Raw genomic sequence first — 16,464 nt, forward strand, 5'->3', positions numbered from 1 at the left:
TGAAGCAAACCATTTCTGAAATGAAGTCATAAAGATGTAGGCATGTCAAGGAACAGAATCCTGTGTTTACGCAATTTTGCAACAAGTTTACATGCAATTTTGTCTGTACTTTCAAATTTATACTCTGCCTATCAAGTCTTGACACTCTACAAGTGTTTATATTTGTTTGTTCTACCGTTTTATTTCATTTTCTTATAAAACTACTCTTGTTATGAATTTTTTGTTTCATATTGTCTTAAACATGATTAATTTTTTCATAAAGCTAGCAAAATATTTCAGATAAAAAAGTGAAAAATAAAATTGAATTTTGAGTATTTTTGATGTAAAGTAGATGAAGGAAAACTTGTTTAGCGAATGTTTAGCCAAATGATATCTTTATAGCAAGATGAAAGTCTTTACACATAAAAAAAACTTGCAAATGTTCTTCTTTTAAAAATATTGTTAACTTCAAACTATTTGAATCTCTGGTACAGTGTGTATTACCTCGCTCGCTCGCTATCCTTTTCTTTCTGCATGGCGTTGTGTATGTGTGTGTGTGTCCTAACCAAAATACACTAACGTGTTTGTGTTCTCAAAAGACCTATTCATACTAGAAGGTATTTTAAAATCTTCCCTCTAAGCATTTTAAGAAATGACACTAAAAAGCAAAATTTATAGAAGCCATTAAATACTAAAATATGATATTGTAAAATGATTCTAATTATTTAGATTCAACAGGTCTCTCTGTGTAAGTTAAGATTATAATAGAGACACACACACCTCCTTTCCCTTTCTAAAAAGGTCCCTTCATCCTTACATTACTCACACTTACACACACACACACACACACACACACACACACACACACACACACACACACACAAGGAGATAAAGCTGGGAGAGAAGGCTAAAAAGGTCCCTCTTGTAGTCTTGTATTTTTTCTCTCTTCTCAACCCCAGATATATTCGTGTACGTGTGTGAGTGTGTGTGTGTGTCTTTATCTTTCGCTGTCTCTCTCTGCATATTTGATGTCCCTTTTTCCTCCCTCTCATAATTACACACACACACTCCTCTCTCTCTCCTCTCTCGTAAAATACGTCATGCAATGGGATCGGTGTCGTCGCTTATATGATTTCTAAAGTTTTATCAAATATCTAGTTTACATTAGATTTCGAGTAATTTAGGCAATATCTGTATTGTTAAAATGTCTTATTATTGACTATTAAAATATATAAACTGTTGCTTGCAAAAGGTTGATTTTTTTGCTACCCTTTTAAGCATTTTTCATGTATTGCTCCTGCATATTTATCTCATTATATTCTCTTTTTCTTTCTCATCTCTCGCGCTCGATCTATCTACATTTCTGTCTTTCTATCTCTCTATCTATCTCTCTTTTTTTCCTGGTTACTCCAGAGAAGTATAAACAGAAAAGGTTGTTACAAACTTACAAATCTGATTCAGAGGGATGCTAGACTATTTTGCATATTAGCGGCTTCACACTTAGCCTCTGGTGACTTCAAATTTAATGGGGGTGAGGTGAAAAGGTACCCCATTCATTCCCCAATATTTGTTTGGAAACACTTTGTACATTTGACAACCTTTTTATCTCCCCCCCCCCCCCCCCCCTCCAATTATTATTTAAGATTTATTTAGCTTGTTAGCTTTACCTGATTCCTGGAAGGCCCCCATGACTGCAGCCCATCAGATGTGACTGACTTCCAATTTGAGATAGCGGCGAGGTTGGCATAGGCTAGGTGAAGCTTTTTAGGGGTGGCTACAGCTGATGTTGATTTAAGATGAGTGAGGCTTAGGATAAAGCGCTATAAAGTGTCATGTATGACGTCATAAAAATACTTCTAAAAAAGAGGGATGAGAGAAGAAGTGAGAAAGGGAACCCGAAAAAAAGGATGTATTTGGACCTATTTTTATGACGTCACACATGACACTTTTCAGCGCTTTATCCTTTTATTGGAATAAAATTTGCCAACCAACTATTCTGCAAATTGAGTTTTTCTAAATAAATGTATTTAGTGACATGATAATTAAGTGCTTATTAACTTATTATACCTTAAGATTTAATAAGTGCTGGTTATCTAAACTGTTATTACATTTTTAAGATCACTTTGCAAACAAACACATATCCTTGCATTTATGTTTATTATAAACATTTTATAGATAAATCATTATGGTATACAATATGTAATAACATACAATAAGGGCAACAAGCTATAAACAGTTTTACATATAGAATAAGTATTCTGAAACAAGGATGACTACATCCATAATTATTAATCAGAGAAATTTTATCAACTATTAAATGCATCATATCGGTTAAGAACATTCAAAGAATTTTTTACAGCAGGTAAAAAAAATTATTATGCTCTCCTATAGTAATTAATTTTTCAGTTTCGTTATAAACAAACAAACAATAGCAGATCCTCATTGAAATCTCCACAAAGAATTTCAGACGTCAATTTGAGGACAGACAGAATTAAGGGCATTATTCTTACTATTTTATCTTAAAGGTATATCATTTGTTAAGTTAAATACTTATTTGTTTATTAGAGTACTTATCCATAGTTAATACAAAAATCGGATCAACTGCAGTTGACGGTAGAATATTCCTGGTAACGAATATTTCCAAAAATCTTTGAATTTTAAAGGCTGCTAGCTGTCAAACGGCTGAACGTACAGATCATGCCCGCACACCGTTTTAAGCGGCATAAGAAGCCTTACAAATAATCTGGAATAGCCAAGATCCAATGATGCACAGGGAAAGCTTCACTGAAGAAGAAGCGCGTAAAATATGTCTTTTTCGCGCATTTCTCTGCACCGCGAGATAATTGTGCATTATTGTTTTATGGCTATTCCAGATTATTTGTAGGCCTTCTTATGTCACTTAAAATGGTGTGTGGGTATGATATGTTCGTTTAGCTTTTTGGTAGCTAGCAGCCCTTAAAATCCATAGATTTTTGGAAATATTCATTACCTGGAATATTTTACCGTAAACTGCAGTTGATCCCAAAAATCAATAAACATATATTTTACAATATAACTATAGAGGATCACAATATTTACTCGATAACAATTTTTATCGGGGAAAACATTTTATAATCTATAATGACAATAACATATTTGTTAGTTACAGAATAAAGTTAAAGAATAAACAAGGATGACTGACAACAAAGCAAAGTGACTAATCGTTATAGGAGTCACTATTCCAAATAAAATTTCTATATTAAACTAAAAATTTTAACAATCTTAAATAGATGCAATTTCTCGCGGTCGTACGCGATCATGTGTCATGTTAGAAGGGTGACGCAAATTTCAGATCTCAGTTTTTGCTATTTGATTTACTATTTTTCTCTTTAAGATAAAAGCAATGCTTGCAAGATTATTTATTTCGCTATAATATGAAGATAAATCTTTCTCGTAATTCATTCGAATCCGGTGGATAGGAACCGGTTCTCATCCATACGAAAAAACTAAGTCTAGCATCGTATTATATCCATCTTTCTACGAATATAAAAATGTACAATCATAAGATTAAAACCAGTTTTTTTAGCCCGTGCCGTGGGCATCTCGGGGCTAAAAAACTGGTTTTAATCTTATAATTGTACATTTTATATCCGTGGAAAGCCGTTTATAATACGATGCGAGAAATAACTATTCTCAAATCACGAAATCTGGGATCTGAAATTTGTGTCACCCTTCCAACATGTCGTGTCGACGCATGACGGCGTACGACCGCGAGAAATGGCATTTTCTGGGACTCCATCTGTCCTTACAATACAATTGGAAATCAAATATACTAGCAGATCTATACGCGACGTACTGATGTACAGACAGACACAACAAAATGTAGAAAATCTTAGAATTACAACAAAAACAAGTTGATAATAACGTGGTTAATAGCTGATATTTAAGCAGAAGTATTCCCTCATAAGTTAAAGCCCTGAAAATATTTTTTTAAGCGCCTTTAATGTGCAAAATTCATAATGATGTGCATCCAACTTTGCATTTTTCTTGCTTTCCAATAAATACATTATTTTATTACACAATGGAAATAAGGATGACAAGAAGATATATTTCTTATCTGTATGTATATATTGCCTCATAAACTAAAATAGGGCCATTTTAAGAGAAGCCTTATCTTTTTCCTGAGAAGATGTATAAATATTTTTGGTAAGGGTATCCCCTTGAAAAACATCCCCCCCCTCAAAAAAAAAGCAACAACCAAATTTTTTAACTTTTTTGTTTTTGAAACTAAAATTGAAAGTTGGGGGTCGATTTACCCTCCCTCCTCCCTCCTCAATTGCCCCTAAAGACCTCTAGAGACGTAACCGGTAGTATTTGGATAATTTATGTGCTAATCTTCATTAAATAGAAAAGTTTTACATAGTCGAAATAAATTAATTTTATAAAGTTGAAGAAAGTACACTCTACAAAGTATGTAAAGGTACATTTTACTATTAGTTGATTTTCTTTAATTAGTCAAAATAATACAAAGAAACAATATTTTAATGTTTAAAGGGAGACAACTCCAGCGATGATCCTCTTCTTTTAGAACTTGGTGATAATATTCTAAATATAAAAATCATCATAAAAAAATCACGAAACCTTTCACACAAAATAGAAAAGATCTTCTATATTCAGGGTCACTCTGTACGTCCGTCCGTCCATTCTTAAAACTTCGTATAATGATTCCTGTAACAGTGGGTACGATTTACAGAAAGTGTAGCAACTCTATACCAAAACTATTGCAACAAACTTGCATACAATTTAGACTTATAAATTTAATTCTGATTATCAAGTTCTGACACTTTACAAGTGTTGATGTTCGTTTGTCTAACTGTCTCATTAGAGAACTTTTATAAATGTTGATATCCTTGTTTAATTAAAATTTGTATTATTACCTAACTTCTTTCTTTGGTGAAGCACCAAAAAGATCATTTGATGATTTTGGTCGATACCATTGGTTGTTCGACAAAGATTGACACTGCTTTTCCTAAATATAAAAATCATCATTTTATGCACAGGGTGAGTCACAAAAAAACTGCGTTTTCCGCTTTCTGACACAGCTCATAGGAAATTTACGAATATAAATTCTAGTTTTCTAGTTTTACATTAAATTTATTTTGGAGATAAAAAATTTGAAAAGTGAATTTGATGATTAATTATTTTTGGAAAAATTTTGCTTTTTATGTAGATTTATAACTACCATGCTCCCCCCCCCCTCTCCCCAACCTCTCAAGGAAATTTCACATGCCTACTTTTTTAGGGGTGGGGACACACTTACTTGCCCCCTTTTAGGGGAATAAAATTTTAGACACTTTTTATTCCTTACTACTCCCCCCCCCCCCCCAACTGCCCAAAAATCGTGTGCACGTACTAATACAAATAAATACCTTTATAGTTTGTGGTAGAGACGGGTTGGAATTGCCGGTGCAACTACATTTCCCCTTGGAAATGTTTGAACATGAACATGTGGCAAGGCTACTTCTCCGACGACCTTTTCTTATATTCAGTGGTGAGTCCTATATAAGGAAGACATAATGATTATATATTTGTAATTTATTGGTAGCAAAACTACTCCATTAGTTTTCATCGCTGCTAAACTAGAAAATTTATACACAATTTTAAATTAAATTTCGGCATTCGGCAATCATTTTACTCTCAATTGTAGTTTTAAAATAAAAAAGTTTCGGCATCATTGTAGGAAAGGAAGTTCAGTGACGAAGCCCAATCTCCACCACTTTTATACCACTTTTGATTCCTGTGACGTCATAAAAATGAGGGATTCTCTATCTCTTTTTTAGGGGTTTTCTTTCCCACTTCTCCTTTATCTCCCTCATTTTCATGACGTCACAGGAATCAAAAGTGGTACAAAAGTGGTGTTTTAATGTTAAAATGTTAATCTATGAATCTAATTCTTAAAAAAATATATGTTTAGTCAGAAAAGACACTATACACAAGAATCTTTTTAAGTGTAACATCCACTGTTAATTAATACCTCTTAGGAAGCACTTAACCATCTAATGTATATTTAATTAAAACTCACTTACCCGTCCCTGGGAGGGAATAGGAGGAGACTGTTCCAGAATATTTCCCATGTTCTCGGAGTGTCTCTTCTCTTTCACCTGAAAACAATTAACATTTGTAAAAGTGAATTTTTTCCTTATTTAGTGCAGGGATAAGGGATGGGAAACGTAGGAAAATATTATTTCAGGCCTATTTCAAGCCTAGGCCTATTTCTAGCCTAATAAACCAGTTTTGGGATGGCGCAGTGCTTCGTATAAAACGCTAATAAAAAAGCTGTGTGTGTGTGTGTAGATAAAGTATAGAATCAAATTCAGGTAGCTAGTTTAAAGTAAAAAACATAACTTTTTATAAACCTATATATTAATGGCTTTTGTTAAAATGAAGTTTTTTCTCTCCCAAATTTTTTTTATCTTTTACTTTGGTAATTTGAACTGTCAGAAAGCTATCGTTGGGTTTCCCTCAGACAGATTTTAGTTTGTATTATTTGCATTTTTATTAATGAGTAAAAATTTTATTTGAAAATTTCATTGCTAATTAAAATTCAAAATAAATAAATTAATATGCACTTGGGTAACATTCTATCAAGTATTCTTTGTAGTGATATTATGTAGTGATATATTTGTACTGTGTTGTATTGTGTATTAGGGTTAAAGTGTTGTATCAATTCCGTATTAAATTTTTAAAATTCAAAATACAACATCTAATTTATAAACTACCAAATGAAAATTCGTAGCTACCTCCTTTCCAAAAAATAATCCCGTTATTTTTGTTTTTTCTATATGGCCCTTTTTTAATGTTTAACTCTAAGCAGATTTAATAATTAAGCTAATGTGATCTAACACCATTTATATTTATTTTTTAGTAGCAGACGAAATCATTATTTTTCCCAGAATTGTCTGCTTCTAAAATTTTCGCCAATTGGTGATTGGTTGTTAAAAACAGGCCGATTCTTATTGGTTTAGAGATATAGCTACTTGGGAGCGTCCGCCAGTTTGATAGTAATTTGTAATAGTTGCAATATCCCTTTAGAATCTAGGCCGGGACCTTATTAATGGCCAGGTTTCCTATCCCTTATCCCTGATTTAGTGTAGGTTCATCTGTCGCTCTATCCATTCTTTCGTAACGGTTAGCTCTTATCGTTAAATTATGCATGTTAGAATTGCCTTATCGATTTTAAACTTAGCATGGTAATTCATGCAGTAGTGAGGAACGAGTTAGAAAGTGTAGCAACTCAATAATCGTTACCCCAATGTCCGTACGTCCATTTAAACATGTTTATTTAAACTTTTGTCCAAACTTTTTTTAAAGTGATTTTATTATTTGGTTTTTGGAATATAACAACAAAGTACAATGTTATAAGCGAAGCATTTCTATAATCAAGTTAGATGTTTTATTTTTTATCTTATGCCCTAGAGATATCAAATTATATCTAATATTTTCTGTAAAGATTTCCGTAAATAATAATTTTTCTTCTAATCTTAATAAATCATTAAAATTTATAAGCTCTACTGATTATAGATGATGTCACTATTGTGTCCTTCTTCCCTAAGAAAAGTACATGATTATAAAACATGCTATAAGTTTGACATTACTAGTTTGGAACCAATTAATCCAAATTAAACAAAAGGTAACAAAAGTTTATAAGATAACGAATAAGATAACTAGGTTATAAAACTTTGGGTACCAGTAAACTATACAATCCAATGTTTCCTTCCTCCCTGCTTGAAATCTAATGATTGAAAATAATGATATTACCCTTTTAAAAGAAGTATTGAGTATTCCTGTCTTTTCTTCCAACATAATATTCATCTTCTCAATGTCTACTTGGCGAACCCTGAATTAAATATTTGTATTCAGATGTTTAAAAGTTTTGAAATCAAGCTTAAATTTTACCAACAAAAAAGTATTGAAAAGTCTGTACGTTCATTTATAACATGCTGACTTTTACCTTTTTGACAACAATTTTTGTACCACACAATCATTATATTTTTGTAACATGTTTCATAGGACAATAATTTAAACGAATCATTTCTTTTATTAAGTCCTAAAATGTAAGTATATCCTTAAACAGAGACCTACAAGTGGTCATGACCGTTTGATTTCAGAGCTCCGCTTTTATATGTAGATGTTGTCATGCTTGATTAAAATATGAAAAAAAAATTTTTGTTGACCTTTGCATTTTTTAATCTCTCTTCTTAAATTTTTATAATTAGGATGTGTTCACTTATGTCCACTTATTGTAAAATAAAGTAAAATTCAAAAATATTTCCCGGTTAAACAAGGGAGTATTGTGTTAACAAAAAATCAATACAATTTACATCGACATTATAACCAACATCTTTTCTTTCAGGAACTCAACTGTAATATTTTTCCCCCAGGACATTTTTCTTCAATTTTTTCATTAATTATGATTTGACTGTTGAGACGTCCAAGGTAGGATTAGGGATAATCTACCCCCCTTCACCCCCTCCTACACAAGAAAAAAACTACCTTCGTTGAGCAGCGCCAGACACCGGGGTGTGTGAATATCTTCGCTTACTGTTTGTCAGCAAAATTATATCCTCATCGTCTTTCATAAATATACCAGTCTACAAATATATAAAATAATTTATTTTTTTTTAAATTGGTGGAAGAAGTGAACATAAGATGCCTTTTTTTCAAAAAGACGTAAAAATTATATGTACCAGAATTTTGGAAAATTAATATTAAAAATTGACCCTTTTTAAAACTCTGCTTGAAGCGTGATAAAAATCCTTAAGGAATTAGACAATGGACGATGAATTGATGTACCAAAATTACACCTTCTGTGGATTTATATGATTGGTAAAAAGGTTTGTTTATTGAAGGTTTATACATCTAAATCAAGCTTTTATAAAAGTTCTCCAAACCAACAAATAAGAGGTCATGTTTACAAAGCTTAATGCCCTTTCCCAAAGTTCAAAATATGGATAAGGGGAATAATTGTTTTATATTAATTAACAATTTCTCATGATTATATCTAAAAATTATACATTTTAGTGAAAAAATTTATGAAAAACATATAATATATAATATGTAAATAAAAGATAATTTGTGCTAAAACAAGAACAAAAATGTGCAAAGTATTTTTGTGTCAGTTAAAACTACAACTATTTAACTCTACTTCCCCTAAATTTATTTTTTAATTCAAATTATTGAAATCACACATATTTAGAATTTTAAATTAGATTTTTTAAAACTATACACAAAAGCTCATTTTATGAGACTCGAAAAGTTTTATTTTCAGATAATAACTCACCTTATTTGTTGACTGTGAAATAAAGTTGAAAATTATCAGAACATGAATATTAGTATAGGTACATTAGTATTACATTAGATAATTTAAGCTAGATTCAAAAATATGTAATATGGAAGACCAAAACAAAATTGGGCGGTCTCCCTCAAAATCCCAAGTTGAGCACAGAAAACCCCTTTGTAAAAAAAATTGAAAATTAGGGAGTAGGACAGTTTCTTGTTTGTTTGTATTCTACTTTAGGTCAGGTTATATTGGGTTTTAGGTAGCCCTGCATGGTAAGGGCACAGTTTTTTGTGCTCGCGAGGTACTTTGCTGGAAAGCACCAAAATATTTTATTTACCTGTAATTCTGAACCATCCAGGCTTGTACTGCGACCCATTTGTAGCAAATTAACCTGATAAAAAATTCAAGAACTTAAAAGCTGAAAAAATAAAAAAAATTACATTTTAAATCATACAACTACCCTTATATTACTATAGCTTAAGAGAATTTTAAATCTTTTTTTATTCTTAGCACCTGTTACTTAACTTTTTTATTTAAATAGCTTAAAACCTACAATAAATTTTAAAAATCTGCAAATATTTACCTGTTTCTTAACAGTATTAAGATGCCTGGAAAGGCTGTGTCTCTGTCTCCTGAGTTCTCCAAGTTTTCTATTTGCTTCACAATTAGACTTTACAAGCTTCAGCTTCTCTTTTCTTAGTCTTTCTAGCTCAAGCTGAAAATTAAAAAAAACCTGATTTTTTAAAGTCCCTTGATTATTCTAAAGTAAAGTGCTAATGCTTAAATTGATATTAATAAATCTTATACACAGTGTGTCTTTAAAAAAATCTTTAGAAAGCTTACAAGGTTGACAACATCCATAAGTAGCGAAGCTCAAAAATTATGGATGGACATAAGAAAAAATAAACTATTGACTAAAATAAATCACGAAACCCTTTGAAATTTATAACGTGAAAATCAAGGAATCGATCTAGCACCCCAACCAATCAGCAAATCTTAATGAAACTTTCTGGGAATATGTAAAATGTGAACTTATTTCATCTTGAATAGGAGTAAAGAAAATCATGAAATCTAAATAAAACTTTTCAGATGGCCAAACGGGTATTTAAAATTATAGAGTATCTTCGCTACTAATAAAAGAATGTAACATTTGGATATAGGAATCTATTTCCTTATTGCTTAAATTCTTTTTGTTGCTTTACAATTCCAACTAGCGGCTGCGCCCCTAGCATCTAGGGGCTCTATATTCGAAGTGATGTGGAAAGGTAGAAAAATAGCCTTAAACCATACCCAGACAGACTTAATTATAAAATAGCCTAAAACCATCTCAGGGCGTATAAAAAGCTTCACCGTAAAGGAGAACCCTATCGGTCAAAAAAAAGCTTAATACTTTATATTATAGGATTATCATATTTCTTTATTTATATAATTATTAATTGACCTGAAGCTGATAAACATAATCATTGCAGTGATCATCTTCGGAATCTGAACTTGAAGACGACATTCTAGGGGATAAATATCTGAGGGAGGACCCTGCAGGGCTTACTTGGCCTAAAATATATAAGTAAATATAAGATATATGAATAATGACATTCAAGAAGATAAACAACTCTGCAGGCTTAAGTTGTCCTAATATAGATAGATGGTTATCTAGAAGAATATGATCTAGATGAAAGCATTCTAGAAGATAGATATCTCTTGGACGACCCTGCAGGGCTTTCTTGACCTAATAAGGATAGATAGATATAAGAATCTAATCTAGATGAAAGCATTCTAGAAGATAGATATTTCAGGGACGACCCTGCAGGGCTTTCTTGACCTAATATGGATAGATAGATATACGAGTCTAATACAAATAAATGCATTCCAGCAGGGCCTTCTTGGCATTATGCAGATAGAAAAAAATCAAAATACAGTGTTTTTAGACACATAAACAGAACATTATAATTAGATGAATATGATATTTTTTGTTGAGTAATTATCATATTTTTTCGACCTTCTTGTTTGATATTGTAAAAACCTTACCTACTCCAGCCCCCATGCCACCTCCAGACCCAGGAAGTTCCTCCAGGTTACAGGCACTTCTGCAACACAACAATAAGTTATATCAAATTGTGGTGAAATAAAAATATGAAACTTATACGGCTATTTTGTCTTTACAAGACATGTATGAACAAAATTTCCCATCTTTTTATGCATAGAAACATGGCTTAAACAAAAAGTTTGTAAAAAACATAAATTTAGAGAGCTATGCAAATTAAAACGTCTTATGTAAAAGTTAATAACATCACAATTTTTAGCATAAATTCCTGAAACCAGTGAAATCAAATTTGCGTAAATTTGTAAAAAAAAACTATCAATATCATCTTTCTACCAATTATCAAACAATTTGTTTATTATTATAGAATTTTGTAAAAGAATAAACCTGCTTAATGATGATTGTGGAATTCCTAAGAAAATTCTCGAATCCTCGTGGAGATCACCTCGTAGCTTACTCTTTAGTTCAGACTACAAATATTGATATTTAAACTAAAAATATTTAAAATGTAATACGATTGTAAACTATGAAAATTTAATTTAACTTTTTTAAATTTCTCCAAGAAAACAAAATCTATTTTAGATTTTAGATTTTAGAGTGGCTTCGCTATAGGGGGGGGGGGGAGTTTCTTCAAGTGGGAGTGTCTAACTCGACCCCCCTTTTCAAAATCCTGAATCCTACATACTATTACTTACTGTTTAGGATTTGTAAGCTGCTTAAGTAAGATAATTTTATTTTTCAATCCTGTAATATAAGTAGTAAGGCTTTATTATATGCAGCTTTAGATTTTAGTGACGACTGAACCAACTAAATTCTTCATTTTAGAGAACTCATGATGCTTCTAGTCTTTTTTGAAAAGCTAAGGGCGCAGCCGCTAGTTTGTTTACAAAACCAAGTTAACCTGAGCTCTCATTTCACGCATCTCACTCAACAACTGTTCTCTTCGACCAACTGAAATAAAAAACATTTTGTAACAAATTTTAGTTATTGTTTTGCATATCTAACAAAAGAGTTGAATTAACTAGGCTAATTGTTTTTGCTTGTAAGTGGAACATTATACTAATCTTTTGATGTTTAGGAATAATTCTCAATAACTTTTCAGTAAAGTTGGGGAGATTTGGGTATTTGACCCAACCACATAGGAAATGTAACGTACCCCACCAAAATCATTTTAGAAAAATCTAAGCATTAGATCATTTAATATCTGTAAAGTACGATAAAACAAACACTTGACAATTTTTGTTCTTGAAAATAGATTAAAATTTTTTTTTTATCACCTGATTGTACTTTCTAAATATAAATAAAATAATTTTTTTTTTTTTACGGTTATATATTTATTTATCTTAATTAATGAATTGTTTCTTTTAATATTTTATCACTACAATACTCTGCGACGTGAGGAACGTATCACTTTCACCTTTTCTTATAAATTCTAACGGAATTTATCTACCTTATTGCTGTTGTTGTTTGGTGGAAGTTATCCAGTATGGATGCTATACTATTTATGTAAATACTAGCGGCTACCCCCCTAGAGGCTCACTTAAAATTTTAGAAAAAGTAAAAATAAATTTCTTTTGTGGAGGGGGTATGAGGTTCAGAGGGTAGGGTGGAGGTACCCTTCCCTAACATATATATAGAAGCTTTTCATAGACTTATGAAAATCTTCACTGTAGAGCAGAATGTATAATGATTTACCTGACGAAGCAAGTTTAGCCTGGCTTGGAATGAGTGATTTTGATCTTTTCGACAGGATGGATTTCATATTCTGGAACAGAGTTCTGTCTTTTCCCTCCAGGCTATTCTCATCCAAGGAATTCATTCTAGTATAAAAATACTTTTACCAAACTAGCGTAGTTACTCTACAGGGTCGGTCTGTTGGTTTGGTGTTGGCCTTTTACTCTTTTATATTTGTTTTTAGTAGAGAAGCTACTTTATAATTCACGTTGTCTGTAACGCTGTAGGGGAATTGGATTATTAAAACTAGACCTATGATATTTCTTGTAAAAATTCTTATCATTATTGAGCATATTTAAGTATATAATATCCTTTCCAGCCAGGCTTATATAAAGCAGCTACTTAAGGACGTTGTCATCCTTGTTTCTTTCTATGTCAAGTCTATCCTTAATCAACAGAACATTATGATAGTGTTTTTTCCTTTTTTTCTATTAAATTATGTATGTAAACTTAATCTAAACAATGTAATTTATCGATTATTCTGCTATGAATATTGTTAATGTTGTTACGATATGCAAAAGCATTTGTTTTAAATCTTTCTAAATTACACTAAATATTTCATTTATTTTGCAAACATACAATTTAATTAAAATAAAACTTTTTTAAGTGTGCAAAAATTTAATCATTTTCAAATGAGTGCATTACAGAATTTTTTATGCAATTCTAGAAGCTTATTTATTTTACAATTTAGAGATTTATATAATTTTTCACAAATGCTATTTAATCTGCTACTATGTACGCTATAATTTTTTTGTGTGTAGATTCCCGTAACTATAAGACATATTAATTATAAGATATACCTGGATTTAGCTGGATCTAGATATTTGTTTGTATCGAATGTTAAATCTTCATGTAATTTATTCAACAAACTCGTTCTAGTAAAAATGAATCTAATAGAATATTTAATTTATTAATTTGAAATAAAACTTTTTGCATAAAATTATGACGTTAGGTTTATTAAATCTACTTGTTTACACGCCCGTAGCCTACACCTAGACTTAAAAATTTTGTCTTTGGAAAGCTGTTTCAGATATCTTAGTGTCACACGGTCACACCAATAAGAAAAAGAAAGTGAGCCAAAAAAAAAAAGGTTGTATCCTAACTGTGTTTACCTACAGGCTCTGTATTCTTACAGAGTTAAAACTAGCCGAAAACCTAGAAATGAAACAGACCCAAACTATCCTATCCTAAGTTTCCTTACAATATAAAATAAGATCTTAACAGACAGACAAAAAAAACCTTACTTAGATAAATTTTGTCCATATTTTGGGACATTATTTTTAACGGTTTTGGTAAAAAATTTATCATTTAGGGAATAGTCCCTTTCGTGGCAACACCCCTTAAGGGGCGATTTGTCGTATTTTTAAAATGGCTTTTTATAGGTTATTTTAGGTTAGGTTAGTTTATATTAAGGTTAGGTGATTGCCCCACAGGGCTAGGCAATTGGCCCCGCAGGGTTAGAGCCAACGCACGGGATAGAAATATGAGAAATGCTACTGTGATAAATACGAAGAATCGCTCTTTCAGGGGCGTTGTCACGAAAGGGACTATACCCATTTTATCTACTAACCTTGTTTTTTGTTCAAGACTGAGAAATATTTTAGATTTATAGCAAGCATTTTCTGCATTTATCAATTTTGCCAATAAAAATGTTCGAAACTTGGGACCTAAATAAATAATATTTTAAAATTCATACCTTTATACCGAATAATATTAGGGATCTAAAGGGATTAAACAATAGTAGATATATTCATATACATCCCCAATCATGTATTTACATCCTTGTAGAATACAATATTAGTGGTTGAAACGTTTGAACACTCAACTTAATGAACAAAACAATAAAAATTTAATAATAGCTCACGAATTTTTTAAGCCAACGAATAAAAAAACGCTATTATAAAACTTTGGGGACTAGTGTAATAAATAGCGCAATGTCCCCTTCCTCCTAAAAATAATATATACCTATGGAAAGAGGATTAAGTCATTTAATAAAGAAATCAATGATGTATTTGATACATATATTTCTATTCTTTTTAGAATTGCGTTACATGTTGGACATTTGTAATGTTCAGCATGTTGTCGACATAACTCTCTGGCTTATTAATACTTGCAGACAAAGTAAGTTATAGAGTATATAGCCAATGAGATAAGATGTATAAATAAGCCATCTATTATAAATATTAGCCGAGTAACTTTCATTTACCCCATTAAGTTACGGACGGATAAATACAGGTAAAGAGTAGCTTTAGGTTAAAAAGTGATATTTCAGTTTAGTCAACTTTATAGGTCTGTCGAATATGCAAGCAGGTTGGATAGGATAATGGAAAATATTATTAACCTTTCTTTAACCTGCAGTCCTGTGGGAGGATGGGCCCGAACTCAGGCACGTCGTGCTTCGCTACCACTCCTATCTCGTACTCAGTCTGAATTTTAGAATTAGCCAATAATCAAGGAATATCTAGTGGCGGACGAGTGCATGTTTATTTACGGATCTTAAAGGATAAGACAATGAACGATAAATTGATGTACATTTTCACTGATTATAATTATTAGTATAAAAGTTTGGATCCTACAAAATTGGAATCAACCAATCAAAATTTTTTTGAGCAAACCTATAAGATAACTTGGCCATAAGATTTTGGGTATCAAAGTAATTTGCAATCCAATGTCCCCTCCCTCTCTGAGTTTATTAAAGTGTCCGTTAAAAAACAAATCAAACACTTTAGTTAAGTCTAAAGTACAAAAATTCCTATCATTAGAATAACTATTCATTTGTTTGCTTTCCAGTGATTTGAAGGAAAACATTTATATAAAAAAATAATCAAATTTTTTTGTATATAAAAAAAATTATTAAGTACTGCATTTTAATGGCAATAAAGTATTAATATTAAAAGGGTTAGATACAGTTTATTTATAAAATATAACTTACATAAATATGAATTTGCGAATTGAATAAATGAACTCTGATAATGATGTCTGTTTATGACACTTATCATATAAATACATTATTAGAATATATATTTTCATTATGTAAACTTTTAATTATAATCAAATAAAAAGAAAAATATTTAAACAAAGTATATTATTAAGTTTTGTTAGTAAAACTTTTCTACATGTTTCAATTCCTTAAATCAACAGGATAATGAACTGATTCGTCTCTCCTTTCTTAAAGTAATACTTCTTATGGGTCATTTTTGGGGAGATAGTAACTTCACCCTCCAAAGTGTAAACACCCCACCCCTTAAAGAAAATTCGCGTTTGAACCAAAACCCTTTCTTACATTAACCTCAGAGTACTATAAGTTTTGGGCGTAGCTGCTAAAGTTGTATTTTGAAAGGGTGAATAAATTTGAAAACAACCCTTCCTAGAATTTTTTATACCCTCTATCAAT

The 16,464-nt window shown here is 31.2% G+C and overlaps 1 protein-coding gene across 1 annotated transcript in view; it reads right to left on the reverse strand.

Annotated features, from left to right (window-relative positions):
- Positions 1 to 4,322: 4,322 nt before the first annotated feature.
- Positions 4,323 to 16,464, reverse strand: part of LOC145312543 (uncharacterized) — a 33,807-nt gene continuing 21,665 nt past the window's right edge. Inside the window, exons 24-39 of the mRNA XM_080151798.1 lie at positions 15,412 to 15,496; positions 14,641 to 14,737; positions 13,871 to 13,945; positions 13,032 to 13,156; positions 12,238 to 12,287; positions 11,724 to 11,806; positions 11,324 to 11,382; positions 10,740 to 10,849; positions 9,882 to 10,013; positions 9,636 to 9,689; positions 8,512 to 8,609; positions 7,777 to 7,855; positions 6,045 to 6,119; positions 5,388 to 5,516; positions 4,896 to 4,987; positions 4,323 to 4,563 (exon numbers count right to left, since the gene is read on the reverse strand). Coding sequence (XP_080007924.1) covers positions 4,500 to 4,563; positions 4,896 to 4,987; positions 5,388 to 5,516; positions 6,045 to 6,119; positions 7,777 to 7,855; positions 8,512 to 8,609; positions 9,636 to 9,689; positions 9,882 to 10,013; positions 10,740 to 10,849; positions 11,324 to 11,382; positions 11,724 to 11,806; positions 12,238 to 12,287; positions 13,032 to 13,156; positions 13,871 to 13,945; positions 14,641 to 14,737; positions 15,412 to 15,496 — 1,407 coding nt within the window. The 3' untranslated portion in view covers positions 4,323 to 4,499. The remainder of the gene's footprint in view (positions 4,564 to 4,895; positions 4,988 to 5,387; positions 5,517 to 6,044; positions 6,120 to 7,776; positions 7,856 to 8,511; positions 8,610 to 9,635; positions 9,690 to 9,881; positions 10,014 to 10,739; positions 10,850 to 11,323; positions 11,383 to 11,723; positions 11,807 to 12,237; positions 12,288 to 13,031; positions 13,157 to 13,870; positions 13,946 to 14,640; positions 14,738 to 15,411; positions 15,497 to 16,464) is intronic.

The sequence above is a fragment of the Acartia tonsa genome, chromosome 2, assembly GCF_053477335.1.
Source record: "Acartia tonsa isolate MP-2025a chromosome 2, ASM5347733v1, whole genome shotgun sequence".
NCBI lineage: Eukaryota > Metazoa > Arthropoda > Copepoda > Calanoida > Acartiidae > Acartia > Acartia tonsa.